This window comes from Rattus norvegicus, chromosome 15 (assembly GCF_036323735.1).
Source record: "Rattus norvegicus strain BN/NHsdMcwi chromosome 15, GRCr8, whole genome shotgun sequence".
NCBI classification, from domain to species: domain Eukaryota; kingdom Metazoa; phylum Chordata; class Mammalia; order Rodentia; family Muridae; genus Rattus; species Rattus norvegicus.
This window is the reverse complement of record NC_086033.1, coordinates 60,658,896-60,679,520: the sequence shown is the minus strand read 5'-3', so window position 1 is coordinate 60,679,520 and position 20,625 is coordinate 60,658,896. Positions and strand designations below refer to the sequence as shown.

General features: G+C 41.8%; 1 protein-coding gene and 1 long non-coding RNA gene across 3 annotated transcripts in view; one reads left to right on the top strand and one right to left on the bottom strand.

The window, feature by feature from the left end:
* Positions 1-17,757, bottom strand: part of Vwa8 (von Willebrand factor A domain containing 8) — a 324,208-nt gene extending 306,451 nt beyond the window's left edge. Inside the window, exon 1 of one of the 2 annotated variants that reach the window (XM_063274157.1) lies at positions 17,390-17,757. In XM_063274157.1, coding sequence (XP_063130227.1) covers positions 17,390-17,549 — 160 coding nt within the window. In that variant the 5' untranslated portion in view covers positions 17,550-17,757. The remainder of the gene's footprint in view (positions 1-17,389) is intronic. The other variant, NM_001427283.1, reaches the window with a different exon arrangement.
* LOC120097120 (uncharacterized) lies at positions 849-16,343 on the top strand. Its single transcript, XR_005494374.2, has 3 exons — positions 849-1,163; positions 1,513-4,915; positions 12,567-16,343. It is a non-coding gene; the product is annotated as an uncharacterized LOC120097120 (long non-coding RNA).
* Positions 17,758-20,625: the final 2,868 nt, after the last annotated feature.

Below are 20,625 nucleotides of genomic sequence, written 5' to 3'. Positions count from 1 at the left end.
GAACATATTAAAAGTTATCTGGAAGCCAAGGGGTGGTGTCACAAGCCTTTAATCCCAGCACTTAGGAGACAAAGGCAGGTAGATCTGAGTTCAGTATCAGCCTGGCCTACAGAATGAGTTCCAGGACAGCCAGGGCTACAAAGAGAAACCTTGTCTTAGGAAAAAAAAGAGAATATGGCTGGTTTTCTTTTTCTCTGCCCATTCTATTGGGGATGAAACTAGGACCCAGGCAAAAATTCTACAATACAATATTACAATCCTTAGTACACGGGGAGTGAGGGTGGGGGAACGACTCATACTAGGGACTGAATAAAAGGCCTCTTACTTGCACTCTACTAATGAGCCCAAGTCAGGAATACAGTAGTTAAAGAAATACAGGCAATTTAAAAAACAAACAAACAAAAAACAAGGTCCTAAGTGCCTTGAGGGCATTTCAGAAACTAGAGGAACTTCTCTAAGTTCCACTGTGGTGATGTAAAACCTCGTTTGAGAGATTTTCCCTGAAGAAGATGGAATTGCCGGGATACTATACTTATACAAGGCAGCCTAGGAAGGGCCGGAGAGATGAGATGGCTCAGTAGCTAAGAGTACTGGCCTCTTCCAGAGGACCTGGGTTCAATTCCCAGCACCCACATGCCTGCTCACAACCATCAGTAACTCCAGCTTCAGGGGATCTGACACACTATTCTGGCCTCCAAGGGCACCAGGCACACATGTGGTAGAAGCTACACATGCAGAAAAAAAAAATCAACACATGTAAAATAAAGTTAAATTTTTAAAAAAAAAGTTTTTTTTAAGCCCCATAGGGAAGTGTTTTTCTAGGTTCAACCACCACTGGTCTCAGTCACCAGAAACCAGTGTAGCTGTTTCAAGGGGCCTGGTTACTGCTTGAGCTGATGGGTGCTCTTGGCATTATCCATGTGGTGCTTGTTTTGTTTTGTAAGTATGCAGAATGCAAGAGTTATGAGGTCACAAAGGCTTCTACCTACATGTTTAAGGAAGGCCAGAGGTTAGGCAAGGTGCATTAGGGTAAGCTCTCCCACAGGGATTCCCTAAGAGGAAATACACAAAGCTGTGAAAACAGAGCCTACGTTGTCATAAAGACATCGTAAAGATGTTGGAAATGTCAGGGAAGTAGAATGTGCTCAGGAATCCTACAATCAGTGAGTAGAACCCGCCCAAAGAATAACCACTTGTGCTGCAGGTGTCAGTGGGCTACCAGCAGCAAAGCCATGGAGGCTCCCCAAGTACGCTGGAGTCTAGACTGCCTGCCATGGGCACAAATTGACTTAGATGGTCTTGGTTTTGGTTTGACCATCCAATAGTAATCTCCCATTCTTCCCTCTTTTTTTTTTTCTTTTTCTTTTTTTCGGAGCTGGGGACCGAACCCAGGGCCTTGCGTTTGCCAGGCAAGCGCTCTACCACTGAGCTAAATCCCTAACCTCCCATTCTTCCCTCTTTGAATATGCCATTGTATACTAAAAGCTTGTGACTTTCTTTTTGAATTTACAGAGATTTCATCTGAGTTTGACCAGAGTATCAGAAGAGACTTTGAATTTGGACTCTGGAATAATACTGGAAGTGTCAAGATTGAAGGCACTCTTAAATATTAACTAAATACACTGTACTCATGAGAGAGCAATGAGCCTTTGGGACCCAGGGCACAATTTTATGAAATCTTTTAATGTTCACCATGGGTTCGCTCTTGCCTTAAATTGCCCATGTCCAGCATAAGGATAACAGTGAAGAGAACAATTAACTAATGAAATCATCCAAAACATCAGGAGGACAGAATCCACATCTGTTCAGATCTTTTACAAAGTAAAGTTCTCAGCAGCCTACCCTCAAAATTCAGTTCAAAGGCAACCTAAACTACATCCTGAGAACCTATCTCAAAAGAGTTTTAAAAAGCTTTATAATAAATTTAGCATATGCAACGTTAGGATTATATACTATACCCTCTTTATTGAGGTGTATTGTTGGGGTGTTGTTTCTCTGGATGACCTTTCCTTTAGTCACCTTTCCCTGCTCCAATTTGTCTCCATATTTCCTCCCATGAGTATTTTGTTCCCCCTTCTAAGAAGGACTGAAGCATCTACATTTTGGTTTTCCTTCTTCTTGAGCTTTACATGGTCTGTGAACTGATTCTTGAGTATTCCAAGCTTTTGGGCTAATATCCACTTATCAGTGAGTGCATACCATGTGTGTTCTTTGTGACTGTGTTACCTCACTCAGGATGATATTTTAAAGTTCCATCCTTTTGCCTAAGAATTTCATGAGGTCACTGTCTGTCTTTAATAGCTGAGTGGTATTCCATTGTGTAGATGTATCACATTTTCTGTATCCATTCCTCTGTTGAAGGTCATCTGGGTTCTTTCTAGCTTCTGGCTATTATAAATAAGGCTGCTATGAACATAGTGGAGCACGTGTCCTTGTTATACATTGGAGCATCTTTTGGGTATATGCCCAGGAGTGATATAGCTAGTTCCTCGGGAAGTACTATGTCCAATTTTCTGAGAAACGGCCAGACTGATTTCCAGAGTGGTTGTACCAGTATGCAATCCCACCAAAAATGGAGGAGTGTTCCTCTTTCTCCACATCCTCGCCAGCATCTGCTGTCCCCTGAGTTTTTGATCTTAGCCATTCTCACTGGTGTGAGGTGGAATCTCAGGGTTGTTTTGCTTTGCATTTCCCTGATGACTAAGGATGTTGACATTCCTTTAGGTGCTTCTCAGCCACTCAGTATTCCTGTTAAGAATTCGTTGTTTAGCTCTGTACCCCATTTTTAACAGGATTATTTGGTTCTCTGGAGTCTAACTTCTTGAGTTCTTTGTATATATTAGATATTAGCCTTCTATTGGATATAGGATTGGTAAAGATCTTTTCCCAATCTATTGATTGCCGTTTTGTTCTATTGACAGTGCCCTTTGCCTTATAGAAGCTTTGCAATTTTATGAGGTCCCATTTGTCGATTCTTGATCTTAGAGCATAAGTCATTTGTGTTCTGTTTAGGAAATTTTCCCCTGTGCCTACGTGTTCTTTCCCACTTTCTCTTCTATTAGTTTCAGTGTATCTGGTTTTATGTGGAGGTCTTTGATCCACTTGGACTTAAGCTTTGTACGGGGCAATAAAAATGGATGATTTGAACCATTATCGTTTGTTGAAAATGCTATCTTTTTTCCATTGGATGGTTTTAGCTCCTTTGTCAAAGACAAGGGACCATAGTAATGTGGGTTCATTTCTGGGTCTTCAATTCTATTCTACTGATCTACCTGCCTGTCTCTGTACCAATACCATGCATGCAGTTTTTAATCACAATTGCTCTGTTATACTGTTTGAGGTCAGGAATGGTGATTCTCTCAGAAGTTCTTTGATTGTTGAGAATAGATTTCACTATCGAAGGCTTTTTGTTATTCCAAATGAATTTGAGAATTACTCTAACTCTATGAAGAATTGAGTTGGAATTTTGATGGGGATTGCATTGAATCTGTAGATTGTTTCTGTCAAGATGGCCATTTTTACGATATTAATCCTGCCAATCCATGAGCATGGGAGATCTTTCCATCTTCTGAGATCATCTTCAATTTTTTTCTTCAAAGACTTGAAGTTTTTGTCATACAGATCTTTCACTTGCTTGGGTAGAGTCACACCAGGGTATTTTATATTATTTGTGACTATTGTGAAGGGTGTCGTTTCCCTAATTTCTTTCTCAGCCTGTTTATCTTTTGAGTAGAAGAAGGCTACTGACTTGTTGGAGTTAATTGTATATTCTGCCACTTTGCTGAAGTTGTTTATCAGGTTTAGGAGTTCTCTGGTGGAATTTTTGGGGTCACTTAAGTATACTATCACATCATCTTCAATACAGAAATCCATCAATATAATCCACTAAGAAAAAAACTCAAAGGAAAAAAAAAAACAAACCACACAACCATTTCATTAGATGCTGAGAGAGCACTTGACAAAATTCAACACCCCTTCATGATAAAAGTCCTAGAAAGATCAGGAATTCAAGGCCCATACCTAAACAAGTAAAAGCAATATACAGCAAACCAATAGCCAACATCAAACTAAATGGAGAGAAACTTGAAGCAATCCCACTAAAATCAGGGACTAGACAAGGCTGCCCACTCTCTCCCTACTTATTCAATATAGTACTCAAAGTCCTAGCCAGAGCAATCAGACAACAAAAAGAAGTCAAAGGGACACAAATTGGAAAGGAAGAAGTCAGCCTGCATTCTTATAGTACCTAGCACGAGTGGACCAGAGGCAGTACAACCCACACCTGCCCTTCCATGTCCATCATCAATTAACAAAATACACGGCAGGCTTGCCCACAGGCCCATCTGCTGGGGCCATTTTTCTAACTGAGGTTCCCTCTTCCCACATAACCCTGGCTCATGCATGTTGAGTTGACATAAAGCTACCAGCGTACTGAGCATGCTAAACTGTTTTCAGGCCTTTGCACTAAATCTTCCTACTGAATGAAACCCTTTCCCTAAGAAGAGACATTTATCAGATTGCTAGTAAGGAGCAAATGGAATACTGGTAGATTCAAAATGAGAAACTAAAAGTACATAATCATTAGTCGCAGGAACCATTCTGGGCAAAATCCTGTATTAACATACTTTCAAACTCTCCTTTCCTTTTTTCCAGCTAAACTTTCTGAAGAAAACAGAACATGCTCTGTGGCATTTGTGTGCTATCACACCCTGCCCTCAGCTCTCTAGGACAGAAGGTTACTTGGGCTAGCCTTTACTGTGCTAGGTTACTTTACTGTGAAGGTTACTTGGGCTAGCCTGACCTTGAACTTGTGATATAGCTCAGGTTGACCAAGTACCCTTTATATTCCATTTCTACAGTGCTGGGACTATAGAATTGTGCCACCACACCTAACTGCCATCCTTAGGAATGCAAGGTGAGCATGACCAGAGGCCTTCTTGACTACCATTGTTACAATACAAACAGAGTATGCCCCAAAATGTGCCAGTCCTCCGTTTTAACTTTTCAAACATGTGTTTCATGTCCTTAAGCTAAGCATGTCCCAAAAAATGTAGACACTGCCCCTTCTTGAACTATAAACTGAGCATACGCAGGAATGTGCCCACAAAATCCTTCTCATATGACTATATATTAACTGCCAGGAAGAAAAAAAAATAATCTCCATCTTCCTTTCTTTTGCTCAAGGAGAGCACTGCTTTGGGAGTGACTCCATGCGGCCCTTGTCTGTTGCACATAAGAAGTCCTTCCCCACTCATTTCTTATTGCCTGGTTTGGGCCTCACACTCAGTAAAATGTCAATTTATTGTATTTTGTTGTATGATAAGGAACCACATAAAGGTGAGGGCAGGATTCTAGAAAAACAAGGGGAATGCAGTACTCTGAAACTAACAATAGGGGGTTGGGGATTTAGCTCAGTGGTAGAGCGCTTGCCTAGGAAGGGCAAGGCCCTGGGTTCAGTCCCCAGCTCCGAAAAAAAAAGAACCGAAAAAAAAATAAAATAAAAATAAAACGCTGAGAAGAATCATAAAAAAAAAAAAAAAAAGGGCTGGGGATTTAGCTCAGTGGTAGAGCGCTTGCCTAGGAAGCGCAAGGCCCTGGGTTCGGTCCCCAGCTCCGAAAAAAAGAACCAAAAAAAAAAAAAAAAAAAAAGAAACTAACAATAACAGAAAGTCATGGCCACCCCTAGGCCCAAGGGAGGGGCTTTGGAGAGAGCAAGCATACCAGGTACCTAAATTAGTCACTCTCCTAACAGTTATGTCCTTTTGTTGAAGAACAGAGCGAACCTTTGGCAGTGACCTGGCAAGGAGAGAGATGGATAATAACTATACAAAAATAATAATTTCAACAGAACTGGGAGTAGAAATAAACTCAAAATATGCCCAGATAATTTAATATGTTCATCTCTATACATTAAGGAAGAAGCAGGGGATAAATGGCTGTGGAACCTAGGAAGCTGCTTCCTGGTCCTTTGGCCAAGACAAGGGGAGAACTGAAGACAGAGAGACTCTGAACCCACCCATACTACTACTAAGTGACAGCATGATCCGTGCTTTTAAAGAGTCTGTAACATTAACCTAAATATGTTACAGGCTGGGCATAAATCAAGGCTCAGTATGCTTCAAAGGACTAAGCCCTGAGGTATGCTGCTTGACCATAACAGAATTAACATAGAAATCAATGACAAGAACAAGTAAATGGAAGATCCCAAACGTTTAGCCATCAAGCTAGAGGCTTTTAAAAACACAGAGGAAGGAACCACAATGGAAACTTTTCATTGAGAAATGGGGCAATGATCAATTAACCATGTCTCCTGCAGACAAAGGGGAGGCGGCATGACATCGAGATGAACCAGGCTCTTAATCATTTCTGCCTTGGAAATCATGAGCTTGTCCATCTTTGGCTACAGTGCTAGACCTGGGAGCCATCTACGCCATGCCAATAGCCCTACCTCTACGCTATGCCTAAATGTCTATCTTTGGCTCATTACTCCCCCTGCACAGCACAGCTGCCAATGACTTCGTAGTTACCCGCAGTCTAGACAGCTTTACGTCAACCTGCCCTTGCAATCCTGCTGCAGTGACTGACTGAACCATCAGCCTTCTGCCTGCTATACATCCCACACAACCTCTTTCACTTCTCCCAGCTGCTCCTGGGAGAGCTTCATCTCCTCCACCAAATCTTTGCCAACTTTCCTCTGACGCCATCTCCTCTTCCCTCAAGGACATACCATCCCATTCCTTCCCAAGCATCTCATGTCGTATTATAATTACTGAATGTGGAGGCTGGAGAGATGGCTCTGCACTTGCTGCTCTTCCAGAGGGCCCAGGTTTCACTCCCAGCACCCATTGGCAGCTCCCAGTTGTCTTAAGCTCCAGTTCCATGGTATTCAATGCCCTCTTCTGGCCTTCATGGGCACTAGATGACAAATGGAACACATGCATACGCACAGACAAAACACCCATACACATGAATTGGCTAATTCATTTTAAGATTAATATAAGTACTTATTGGCTTTCCCATTTGACAATGCTCTTGAGATGAAGCTAGGTAAATGCTTTGCAAGGTTACAGAACACAGCAGTCTTTCAGAATTCATTGTCAGATGTTCACATCCAAGTGTTCAGAATAGTCCCTTCCCTGACTTATTTTACCACAGGACACTGTGTCAAGGCATCAGCTAAAGGAACATATATGTGTATGGTCAAAACCAAGCATCCTTTGAACACTATAACAATATTCAAGTCAACGTAAACAAAGGTGTCTCTAGATATTAATGTTTGTACTAGAAGCAAAGATTTGCTTTAGAGCTATTTTGGTGGGTGCTGGCTTGTGTCAAATAAAGTGTGTTGCAGAGTGGAGAAATGAGTTTTATCAAGAAGCCAAGATGGGAAATGTCAGACGCAAACATAGAAAACTTCAAACACAGCTTTTTTTTTTTTTTTTTTTGCACACTTGAAGATAAGCTAAATGATCAGCTTGTCTCATGCTACAGCTTTAAGAAAACAAAACAAACATAAAAACACTGTTGAAGGCCAGCAAGATGGCGTTGGGGTAGGGGGATTGCTTGCCATTAAGCCGTGAGACCAGAGACAATTCCTGGACCTACAAGGTGGAAGGAGAGACCAGCTCCTGAAAGTTGGTGTGCACATGTTCACACACCCACGGAAAATAATCTGATGCATTTCTAAGAGGAATGTTGCACAGCTTGAATATTTCATATGTCGACCATGGATGCTGACCCATCTCATGTAGTGAGTAGTCCCTGATAGAGTACCATAAAAATTTTCCCAATGCTCTGACTGAATATCAGAGGGAACTTAAGTTTTCAGAAAAAAAATGTGGTGTGCCTTTCAAGTAGACAGGCAAAAACATATTCTTGAATGACACCTATTCAACCCCTTTAGTTATTACCTATCATAGAAAGCTCTATTTTCATGCTTTTACTGTGAGGATGATGAACTCCAGCCAATTAGTTTTCTGCTTCACTAAATACATCGAGTATGGACATGAAGCTTTAAAAAGAATTTATTTCCAATTCTTATGATTTTCATCTAATTATTCTTCAGACATGATCAATATAGTTTACTCTTACACATTTAACAGAACACCATGCATCTACCATAGTCCTTAATTCATGCCTTAAAATCTTACCTCAATATTGTATCCTTTTTGTCAATTTTTTAAAAGATCAAAGGTACAAAATCACTTATGAAATATGTTATCAATGTAATGAATGCGTGGCATATAGAAAGAAAGGAGTCACAAATACAGCCACAAGATTCTTTTAGCTTTGGCTTTACTTGTTTTAGTAAATCAGAAATCCCATAACTGATTTCTTGATAGTTTTTTTTTTTTAAATTCCATCCCCTAAACTATATTACACTCATTTTTAACTAAAAGGTATAACCGCTTTTTCTGTCAGAAAGGCTAACTTGAGTGATTGGTTTGACAAAATAGATACCTTTGTTAATAGCAAAAACTTTAAAAATTTGACAAAATGTATTTAAATATAATAGACTAAAGTATTTTCTCAAAAATTTAGATCAATGTATTAGCAAAAGCACTTTGAAAATAATTTTAGTTTATCCCCAAATCCTAGTAAAGCACACTATAGAAGGAGCCACCAAGAGAAGAACTGATAAGGCCATCTGATGAATTATAGTGAGGAGAGTCTAATGACCCTCCAAGAAATGGAGACACAAATGGCTTCACTAACCAAGCACACCATTCTTCTGCAAGTCAGGTGGTTTCTGTCTGTCCTGGTTTACTTTCCACTGCTGTGATAAAGACCATGACCAAAAGGAACTTGAAGATAAAGGGTTTATTGCATCTCACAGGTTTGAACCTGTCGCTGAGGGAAGTGAGAGCAGAGATTCAAGCAGGAACCTGAGGCAGGAGCTAAAGCACAGGTTGTGGAGGAACACCGCTTGCTTTCCACTGTTAGTCAGCCTGCTTCCTGAGAGAAGACGTGACTAACCACAATGGGCTGGGCTGTCCCACAATCACTCACCAAGAAAATTTGCCACAGACCAATGTGATGAAGGCAGTTCCTCAATTGACTTCAGTTTGTATCAAATTAATAAAATCTAACCAGCTTTGTGTTGTTACCAACAAAATTAAATAAGGCCCTAATCAAGTTGCCAATTAATATAGAACAAAATATAATTTAGAAAGTCTGGAAAGACGTAATTGACACTGCTACATTGAAATTGCTTACACTCCAACAATAACATTCAACTGGGGAATAGGAGTCATATTAGTAAGTTAATTAATATTAAGTAATATTTAGCTGAGAGAATAGCTCAAGTCATTAAAGAGTATCTTTCTAAAGTGTTATCAAGTTCTGTAACACTGAAGTCATGTTGAACAACTAAGCAGTATAATAACATAAAGGTCCAAAGAAACATCCAAGGGTTTTTTTGTTGCAGAAAAGTAATATAAAAATAAAAATTCTAAGAGAAAAGACATATTCAGATAAAATCATAAAGTACACGTAAAGCTGAAATACAAACGCCCCACCCTCAGGCCAGTGACTGCTTCAAAGATATGCAGGAGTAAGTAATATTTGATGGCCAAGAGCCTCCAGGTTTCTTTAAAACACAGCGGCAAACCCACCATTGGGCTCCTAAAGATTATGAAATTGAAATCATCTAAAGTGCCAGTGTTTACAGTCTGCCAGAAACAATACCCTTTGCTACCATTTGTACCAAGAAGGAAAACTTCTAGGCAGCAACCTAAAAATGTACAAAACATGTATTTGCAAATCCTTTTAGAAGATGAGAAAAATGTTTGAAGATTTGGAGACTACTGTTAGTTTTCAAGAGTGTTTTTCTTGTTAGAGGGTGGATGTTTTAATCATCACTATATCTGGTGCCAAATAAAATATTCAAACTCTAGATATTCAACAAATGTTTGACAAGTGAACAAGTGATTAGTTTTAAATTAACTACTGTCTTCTGAGATATTGTTTTTAAGCCCTGAATTTAAGTAATTTTTCTGCATGTTTTGAATACATACTATGTATGGACATGCTCATAAGTCAAGCCATTTGAGACAGATTTATTTAAATGAGATGGTTTAAGGTGGAATGTGAAAAATCAACAGGTAATATAATTTATGCAGAAGAAGCGAATACAAGCTTCTCTTGAGGACAACCTTTTGTTAATTCTAAGCTAATTTTAAAGTCAGATGCAGTCACACGTGTAAATAATCCCAGAGGGATGCCACAAATTCCAGGCTGCCCAAGGCACCATTGCAAGACTTTACATCAAAAAATCAAATAATTAAAGAAAACTACATGTGGTGATCCACACCTTTACTCCCTGCAGTCAGAGACAACTGGTTCTCAAATGAGTTTGAGGCCAGTCAGGGCTACATAAAATCCTGTCAAGAAATATAGAGACAGGGCAGGCATGGAGGCACACCTTCTAATCCCTGCACAGCAGAAATACAGAAGGCAGAAGGATCAAAAGTTCAAGGACATACTTGGCAACATACAAAACTTGAAGCTAGCCTAGACTATGTGAGACCTGCTTCAATAAAAAGTACTGGGGGGGAGGGGAGACTTAAAACATAGGATACTCAGTGACTACTACTAGAGTTCAAAGAGCCAAAGTTGGAGTCCATCTGGGCCAGTGGGGAAATTCCCACCACAAACCTCCGAGCACAAGGACCCCTCTCTTCCAGGAAGAAGAAAACTGGTTTAGTTCCTGGAACAGCTACAAGCCAAACTGTCACACAAAGCTACCTGTGGCTTCCAACCGACCCACCCTTGGGAAAGTCTTGAATGATACACTGAGTCCAATCTGAAAGTTGTTTCACTCCACCAAATGTACATAGTACCCTGCCTAGTTACCATTGTGCAAATTCTGCCCCAATTGTTTGTAAGGTATATAACTCTGTGACTCAGGGTCATCTCCCCTTGAAGTGGGATGGCCCTGACATGTCGGAATTAAACTCCTCTTGCTTTTACATTGATCACTGCCTCTGTGAGTCTCATTCAAGAGGTTCTGGAAGAGGTTCAATCAGGACTTCACAGTGTAGTAGTCTACTCTAGAATAATTACTACTACTAGAATAATTAATCAGAATGAGCCCATTTTAAAAGTACGAAAACAATATTGCTGAGTTTTTAACTGCACTTTTATAATAAATATGCAAATAAGACACATATTAGCTAAATCCACATATTGTATGAAATTGTCACAGATAACTATAGTCAATTATGTGTCATTAAGATATGGAAGAAATTGCACAAGATTTTTAATTAAAAAGAATCCAACGGCTAAAACCTTCTAAATGAAATTAAATTTAGAAAATATTTAAAGTAGTAAGTTTTAACCTTATTTCCTAGAATATGTCTTATTTAAAAGGATTTCTCAAAGGTATATAAAAATTTCTATGTTTAAGATAATAAAAAAGTAATTAATCTTACATGAACCCGATTGGCAATTACTCACTCCAGTGGACAACTGTCGTGTTTAAATGTCCACTATTCTTTTCCCATTCTTTGACATCAAAATCCCTGTCTCCAGAAGAGACCCTAACCCTGACTTTTACTCTACACCCCTAGAGAAGAGGTCTCTCCACAAAATAACCAGAACGCCCCACCCTCGGGCCAGTGACTGCTTCAAAGATATACAGGTGACTGAAGACTTTCCATAGAGAGCTTGGAAATGCTGTCAATGGTGGAGGGAAAAGATGCTGTTTCTTTAACACTGAAATAAAAGGACGGCGCACACCTTTGATCCCTGTGCTGCCTGCAAGGCACAGGCAGACAGACATCTAGTAGTCCAGGCTAGCCAAGACTGCGTGGTGAGACCTTGCCTAAAACCATGCACACAGGCAAAACAAACAAACAAACAATGCAGATCTGGGAGGCAGTAAAGCTATCACTGTTTCCTATTGAAGAAATCTGGCCAGGCAGTGAAACTGATAGAGCAAAATTGAGCCTAATGAGGGGGAAGAGTGAAGTTCAGGAACCAAGGCAAAGGCAGGGAGCACACAAACCCAAAAGGCAGCTTTGAATACCCACCAAGAATTCAGTCTAGCCAGAAGAAATAGGGCGCCCTCAGAAGCTGACCAGTTAACATGTTTTTTGGTGAATACTGCTTCCCCTTAAAACCAAATGGTTGTTGACACTGTCATTCCAGTAAGGCAAAGGCAGTCCAGCAGGCATAGCAATGTCAGTTTACAGACAAGATGCTCAGGAGCTGAGCTACGCTGGTGCCCTCCTTTAGTCCCAGCACTTGGGAGGAAGAGGCAGGAGCATCTCTTTGAGATAGAGGCCAGCCTTGTCTACAGAGCAAGCTCCAGGACAGCCAGGGCTACACAGAAAGACCCTGTCTCGAGAAAATAAAAGCAACAACAAAGGAGGCAATGCTCAGTGAGGGAGCCCGGACTGAACCCAAGGACACTCGGGAAACAAACATTCCAGTGAAAGCCATACTATCACAAATGCTCACCAAAAAATTGGTTTCAGTGCAAAAGATGCCCAGATCATTATATTTTTCCTTTAAGTTAAATATAAGAGGGAAATTTGATCTGTCTCATTTTTTTTTTCCTCTAGAATTTGATCACTTCGGTCCTCCATGGCTCTGGCCCATTAACACCAGTCAATTCCAGGAACCTTTCACTCATTTTTTTCCAATGTTTAATTAATACAATTTTTTTACAATGAATGGCTGTCAGTTTTCTTTTAAATAGTAACTTTCTTTTTGTTGTTGCTGCTGTTTGTTATTGTCATTTGAAACAGGGTCTCTCTACATAACCCTGGCTGTCTTAGAACTCACAATGTAGGCCAGGCTTCGAATTCACAGTTGTCCAGCTGCCTCTGCCTCCCAAGTGCTGCTATCAAAGGTGTGGTGCCACTGTGCCCGGCTTTGATAATTATTTTTAACTCTTACATCTAGGGTGTATGTGTGTGTGTGTGTGTGTGTGTGTGTGTGTGTGTGTGTGTGTGTGTCTGTGTGTGTCTGTGTCTGTGTCTCTGTGTGTATGTGTGTGAGTGTGTGTGTGTGTATGTGTGTGTATGTATGTGTGAGTGTCTGTGTGTGTATGTGTGTGTGTGTATGTGTGTGTGTCTGTGTTTGTGAGTGTGTGTGTGTATGTGTGTGTGTCTGTGTGTGTGTGCCTGTGTCTGTGTCTCTGTGTGTATGTGTGTGAGTGTGTGTGTGTGTATGTGTGTGTGTGAGTGTCTGTGTGTGTATGTGTGTGTGTCTGTGTTTGTGAGTGTGTGTGTGTATGTGTGTGTATGTGTGTGTGTCTGTGTGTGTGCCTGTGTCTGTGTCTCTGTGTGTATGTGTGTGAGTGTGTGTGTATGTGTGTGTGTGTCTGTGTGTCTGTGTGTATGTGTGTGCCTGTGTCTGTGTGTCTGTGTGTATGTGTGTGCCTGTGTCTGTGTCTCTGTGTGTATGTGTGTGAGTGTGTGTGTGTATGTGTGTATGTGTGTGTGAGTGTGTGTCTGTGTGTGTATGTATGTGTGTGTGTCTGTGTTTGTGAGTGAGTGTGTGTGTGTGTGTGTGTGTGTGTGTGTGTTTTCTTAAAATGTTGCTATACAGCATTCAGAAGGCAGAGGCAGAAAGTTCTCTGTGGCTTTAAAGCTACCTTGATCTACTTAAGGAGCTCCAGGACAGCCAGGACTATATAAAGAGACCCTGATAAACAAACAAATAAATAAAATGTTGCTACAATAACTTTGTTTGTTAATCCCTGAAAAATTGAATATTCTGCCAGATACTTCAAGATCTTCACCTCAAAAGACCATGGATTAGAGACCATGGATTCTATTCGTGAGCACACTAACTTTTACCACACTTGGCACTCAGTTCTGTGAACCTTCCTCAGGATGCAGTCGTAATGTTAAAGTTAACTCGGACTTTAAGTTGAGGATACCTTTGTACTTTGAGTCCTACACAGTGAAATCCCAAGCGTTTTGACTTTTTAACGAGTAAAATGGAGCCAGTCACAGTAGCTTAGTTACCCTCAATCACCAGCTGTCAGCTGCTCAGAACAGGCGCAAATAAAACAAATGCTGGGCATGGCCAAGCTGTTTCCACATCCTACTTCTGTGAGCTGTGAGCTGCTTGCCTACAATGTCAGCAGGTCTCTGAGTACCTTCTGCCTGAGCTGTCAATTCTATTAAACTCAAATGGTTTTGAGTTTTTATTTTAGCAGCAGCATGGACAAGTTGGCTCAGTTCAGGGTTCTCAACAGTGACAGTCCTGACATTTTGGAATGGTAATTTCTTTGTTTTGAGATGTTATCCTGTGATGTTGACTGTCACCCTAGTCCCACTGATGCTAATAGCATCCCTCTCCCTTGGTTCATCTCAAGTATTGCCAAAGTTCCCAGAGTAGGGGAATCGCATCAGGTCCAAACCAATAGTTCACTTTTGCTTTTTGTTGTTTTTGTACTAAAGACTTTGCATATGCTAGGCAAGCACTCTCTCATGGAGCTAGATCCCCAACCCACATCATTTTTTACGAATGTAAAACTTAGAGCAGAGTAAAAAACTGAATGTATCAATAATGTCCATCTTACGTCTGTGTGTTCCTGATATGAATCTTTCTAGTGATTTATATGGTTACAACTGTTCTGGAATCTTATTGTTAAATTCTTTAATACACAACACAGCCAGGAGATCCTCAGAGTCTAAGAGGTCAAAGTAGCCAATGAATTCCATAAGGTTCAATATCTGTTAAATACAGAGATAAGACTAAACCACAGTAGTTGTTCTCAGTTGAAACCAGAATTCTGAATTTTTCCTCACCAAAGTCACATGACTATTGTTATTATGGCCCAAGGACAATCTTTAAGTCACAAAACATGTATAAGAACAAATATCTTTTTTATTGTTTTCATATAAAAATATTTAAAATAGATTTTATATGTTCATGAAAAGAAACTGATAAAATAAATTATAAGGGTAAATGTCTGAAGTTAATACCTCATTAAAGTGATCATATAGGGCAATAACTTACAAAAAACATATGATCCAATTTGTACAGTTAGATATATATAATCTGACAGAACCAACACCAAAAACTGGCAATTATTAATGTGTTGAGAGGACTGTTTTACAGGATTTATTTTTCCATTTTCTAAGTGAAAAACAGCTTATTGGGAACATTTTATTGTTTGTATAAACAGATCTATTTCACACAGACATCATAAGGAAAAGGCTGTGAAACCTACAGCAAATGGTGATAAAGGAAAGCCGTGGGTTTAGAGAACTGTCTCCCAGCTCATCGATTTCTCAGATCCAGCCCTACTGAGCCAGCTGGCCCCGTCTATGACGATGTCACAGTGATCTGTGTCAACTATGTGAAGCCATAACCTCCTTGCTGACTGACGGTTTGTTTCTGAAACCTTGAGATATGACTACCACTAATTAAAGCATAGACATTAGGAATCTACAAGCTATAGATTCCACCCCAGCCAACAGAAAAGGAGGAGAAGCAGGAGCTCTGAGAACTCCTTGGATGGTTTGGGGTGGGTTTGAGGTGGTTTGGTTTGGTTTGGTTCTCTCTACATAGAGCTGGCGATGCAGGACTTGTTACAAACCAGGCTGGCCTCGTACTCACTGACATCCTCCTGCTGGTGGGCTACAGTGCCCATCTGTTTTGTATTTTTTCAGACAACTGTTCCACTGTGTTTCCTTAGCTAGCCTGGAACTCTCCATGTAGACCAGGCTGGCCTTGAACTCACAGTGCTAGGATTAAAATGTGCCACCTTGCCTAACTTCTTTTTTACTTTTCACATAAATGGCCTTTTCCCCCTTCATAAAAGGATTAGTAAAGGTGCTATCGTGAAAGCCAGCAAAGCAATCGCAAACTCTCACAGAAACACTCTCCATGAACTTTCACCTAGTAAGCCAGTGAATGCTTGTTTGGTATACAGTGTTGACAGGCACCAAAGGAACATGCAGACAAGACAAACAGGCATATGGTGCAGGAGAAGAAATGTCTATAACCTGAGTTTGTTCTTTCGTCACACTGCTAGGAAATAATGCCAACTGAGGACAAAGTGAGTCAGGTCACATGCTGGAGAGTCTTTCCAGCATCAACACTAATCCATCACAGCCTGCTGCTTTCTGTGCTGGGCCTGTGTATGTCCTCTGATTTCAACAGTGCCATTCTAACCTTGAAGGTCTTAACTTAGGAGTCTGCATAGCCAAGAGTTCATCTTTTATTCTGTCATAAAGGCTCTTACTTGTGCCCAGGTCTGGTGAACGCACCAACTTTGTTTACCCACAGTTCTCAGCTTCAGTGTTAGAAACCTTGATATAGAAGGCATGTCAGTACAAAAAAAAAAAAAAAAAAAAACAAAAAAAAAAAAAAAACAACTTTTCATTTTTTAAAAACCTCTTTCCAATGTTCTATCTGCTGACTCATGGCTCTGACAGCTAGCTAGAGAGCACAAAAAAAAAAAAAAAAAAAAAAAAAAACCAAAAAAAACAGAGTCTACCCCAAAGCCTGTCAGATTATGCCACATTCTACCCTTGACTTCTGCCTTCTATGACAAGCGCGTATTATCATCTGGAGTGGTGAACTGATGGATTCATTAGATGAGATGGCATTATCTGGAGATGATACACACAAGGAGGTCAGCCCAGTGAGACAAAGTAGACTCTATCTTCGGAAGGTAGGTCTTATCCCTGATTCCTCTCTCTGCCTCGCAAAGAAGGCAACTTTGCTCTGCTAAGTCCACTCGCCGCCATGAGTTTCTACCTCAACACAGCGATGGAGATATCACGCATACAAACGTCTGTGACTGTGAGCCAAAAGAAATCTTTCATTGTTTTAGGTTGTTTTTTTAATGTTGTCAGGCAGAAGAAAAGTGAGTAACAGAACAGAAAGAAAATGAATGCTCTAGAAGTTATGATCGCAGACAGGCAAGTTTTAAATTGCAATTTCACTGTGTGATCCTCAGCAAGGCCCTTTTTTTTTTCTTTTGAGACTCACTCATTCCAACTATAGTCCAGGGTTTTAACTAAATCTGATTTTCAGTTCTAAGAGTGCTTGAAACGGAGTCTTCTGTTAAAATTGGGAAGAAACGTGGGCACAGGTTCTCCAGCAAGAATGTACACTTTTCTATGCCATCACAAGCCCTAGTTGGCTCAGGACATAAAACCACCTACCGAGCCCTTAGAAGTCAGAGATCAAGGTCAAGCGCCGGTTTCAGCAGCCCCCAAAAGGCTACTGCATGAACCTCTGAGTTTAGTCTAAGCAAAACCTCCAGTGGGCGAAGAATGTTGTCTTCCTAAACATCAGAGACCTTAGTCCGAATCCCTCAGGTTTCAGAGTGGAGCCCAGGGGGCGCCAGCGCCTTGCCCCACATCACACAGCAGAGAGGGCAGGTGGCAGCAGCGGAGTCGGAGGGCCCAGTTACCTGAGTCAGTCACCCCAGCGTGCATCAGTCTGACCTCCAGCCGCTGCTGGCCCCCACCCGGCCTGCCCCGCAGCACCTGCCGCAGAAGCAGCCGCACGCGCCGCGAGGCCACGTCGCCGAGGCCGCCCGGGACTCCAAGGAGGAGGAGGCGGGACTGCATAGTGCAGGAGGCACGGAGTGGGACCTCCAGGGGCTGCGGGGCCAAGCGCCGTCCCGGGACGGGGCAGGAGCCGGTCGGCAAGCGGGACAGGAAGCGGCTGGGAGGCGGGTCCGCCGGAAACTCCTTCCCCCGGCGCGCTGGGCTCGGCCGTGTGGGCCCGGCCTGGGGCGGAGGACAGGCGCAGCGCCAGCCGGTAAGATCGGCCACCGGGGCCCAGCGCACCGCCCCAGGCGTGGTCACCCCAGGGACGCCCCGAACTGGGGAGATGCCAAAGACCTTTAGCACAGTTGAACTCTTGCCGTTTCTTTCTTGGCTGCTAGCCCACTGTGTTATGATGCACTGTGGGCTTTCCCCTCAAAACTGCTTCAGAATTAAGAAAACATAAAAGAGATTCTAGAACTCCACCTATTTTAATTCGTTTGTCATCTTCCCAGGCTTTCCAACAACAGACATTGAAAGTCTCTGTTTAGCCTTCCTTTGCCGGACCTGTTTTATCTTCTAAACTTTAAGAGGAAATTTTACATTATAATGGTGAATGAAAAAACGTTCAACTACCCGAAGAATCCAGTCAGGCTACGAGGCAAGGGTTATATAAACATAATTTATATCTTTAGTGAGCAAAAAGTAGGACACTTGACTAAGGCTTCCTCCCTTCCACGCATTCCAAAAGCAGCAGCAGTCTTCCATAAAGCAAACAAAACCTAATGTAATTATGCTGCCTCCCCGAAATGTCAAGAGTGAATTAACCAAAGCAAAAAGTTTAAATGAAGTTCTGCACAATGAAATCAAACAAGCAGGACGCAGGCCTGGCTCTCAGTGAATGGCCTTGCCGATTCTAGACCTACCTGTATCTTATAATCAAATTGAGCTGCCACCTCCAAGGCACTTGAACTTTCTGAGGAACTTGAACTTAGCAGTAAATGGAGGTGGGGGTGGGGGAGTGAAGTAATCTAATATAGTTTGGAGAAAGTGAAAATAAAGGTAGTGAATATTTAAATTGTGAAAACAGCATTATTCCATGATTATTCCATGGATACATTCTCACTATTTCACAACCACCCTTGTTAGGTCTCAAACCCTGGACAAATGGCTATCTGAGTGCCTGTTATCAGATAAACAGATAACTGAAGTGCCTATTAACATATCAAAGCTGGCGCTGACTGCCAGGTCTTCCCACTATCCCTCCCTCCCTGTTACAGGATCCTCCTAGTTGAGCTACTCAGTCTCCTACCCTCCAACCCAGAGGCAATGCAGCCTTTTCCCCAGCTGCTCTTCCCTTCCCTATACAATCCAGCTATCTGGACGAGACGACGACGACAACGACGACGACTACTACTACTACTACTACCAGTCACGCACGCACGCACGCACGCACACCCTCGAGTCAGCTGGTCTTGTCTACTCTGGACCCGGGCAGATGCCTCTGCCTCTGAGAGTTTTCTCCCTCACATCTACAATAAACCTTCTCCTCCATCATTCCCAGGAGCAGTCATGTCTTCCTTTTATTTCCTATTTCCTTTTTATTTTCCTTCGTTCAACCCCTAGGTGACTTGGGAAAATGGCTTGTAAGCAGCACATAAATTGTGCTTCTCCCCTTTGAGCCTGAGATGACCATTGTTACAGTCAACGTGATTGGGTCTGGACTTGACTAAGAGACTAGCTTCTGTGTCTATGAGGGCATTTCAAGGAAGGAGTAATTAAAAAGGGAAGATTCTCCCACCCAGCTCGTGCAGTACCTTCCTGAGAAAACTTAGAAAGAGTTGGCAGGAGAAAGCCTTCCTCGTGCTTGCCGGCCTCTGCCTCTTGCTGATGAATATCATCCTTCACTGCCATCGGAATCCAGCTTCTCCGACATAGATGAAGACCAAGTGGCTTGACAGGAGTCCTCCAAACCTTCACCACCAGCAGGAAACGCTGACGCACCCAGCCTTGTGGACTGTGCAGCTACCAGATTCTCCACCTCTCTAATGTACAGACAACCACTATTGGATTTCCCAGCTCCTATTGTGCAAACTAATCTAAACACCTTTTTGAAATATATATTCACTCAATTCATTCTGTTCTAGAGAAACTTGAGCACATACTCTGTCATGAAACTGTGCTGAACACTTTAACAATCTTATTTGACACAATTCACAGATATGAGGTAACTGTTTCAGTTAGGGTTACTATGAGGAAACACCATCACCAAAAACAAGTTTTCAAGGGTAGGGGCTGATGTGGGGAAAGGTTTATTTCAGCTTACATTTCCAGGTAACTGTCATTGATCACTGAAGGAAGTCAGGACAGGAACTCAAATAGGACAGGAACCTGGAGGCAGGAACTGATTCAGAGGCCATGGTGTTGCTTACTCATTTCCTTCCCCTGACTTCCTCAGCCTGCATTCTTGTTTTTTTTTTTTTTATTCCCCCACCCCCACCCACCTCCAGAGCTGAGGGCCGAACCCAGGACCTTGCTCTTGCTAGGCAAGCGCTCTATCACTGAGTTTAATCCCCAATCCCTGTTTTCTTATGAAACCCAGGACCACCAGCCAGGGGTGGCCTCACCCATGTGGGCCTCACACATCAATCACTAATTAAGAAAATGCCCCTACGGGCTTGCCTACAGCATGATGTTATGGGAGTATGTTCTCAATTGAGATTCTCTCCCTCAGATGACTATAGCTTATGTCAAATGGACAGAAAACTATCCAGCATTTCTACATTTTAGAAATGAAGAAACTGAGGCTCTGTTACATACCATAGCCAAGGCATCCTGATTTAACCTCAGAAGATCTCAATACGCACCTGGGGAGAAAAAAATGTAAGAACAATCCAAGGCAGTTTAACAAAATAAATGATCTAACTGCTCTCAGAGGTGAGACAATGAAGAGATTGAGACACGAGCACACTCAGCCATTTATTGCAAAACAGTGGGATCACAGCAAAAACAGAAAGCAGACATACCAGCAGGTGTGCACAGACTGATGTGTGCAAGACGTAAGCTCAAGGCTCTCAAACAATGCTACACTGAGGAAAGTCAGTGAAGTTTCACAGAGAATATAATGTTTGAACTTGTATCCATCTGTCTTTTCAGA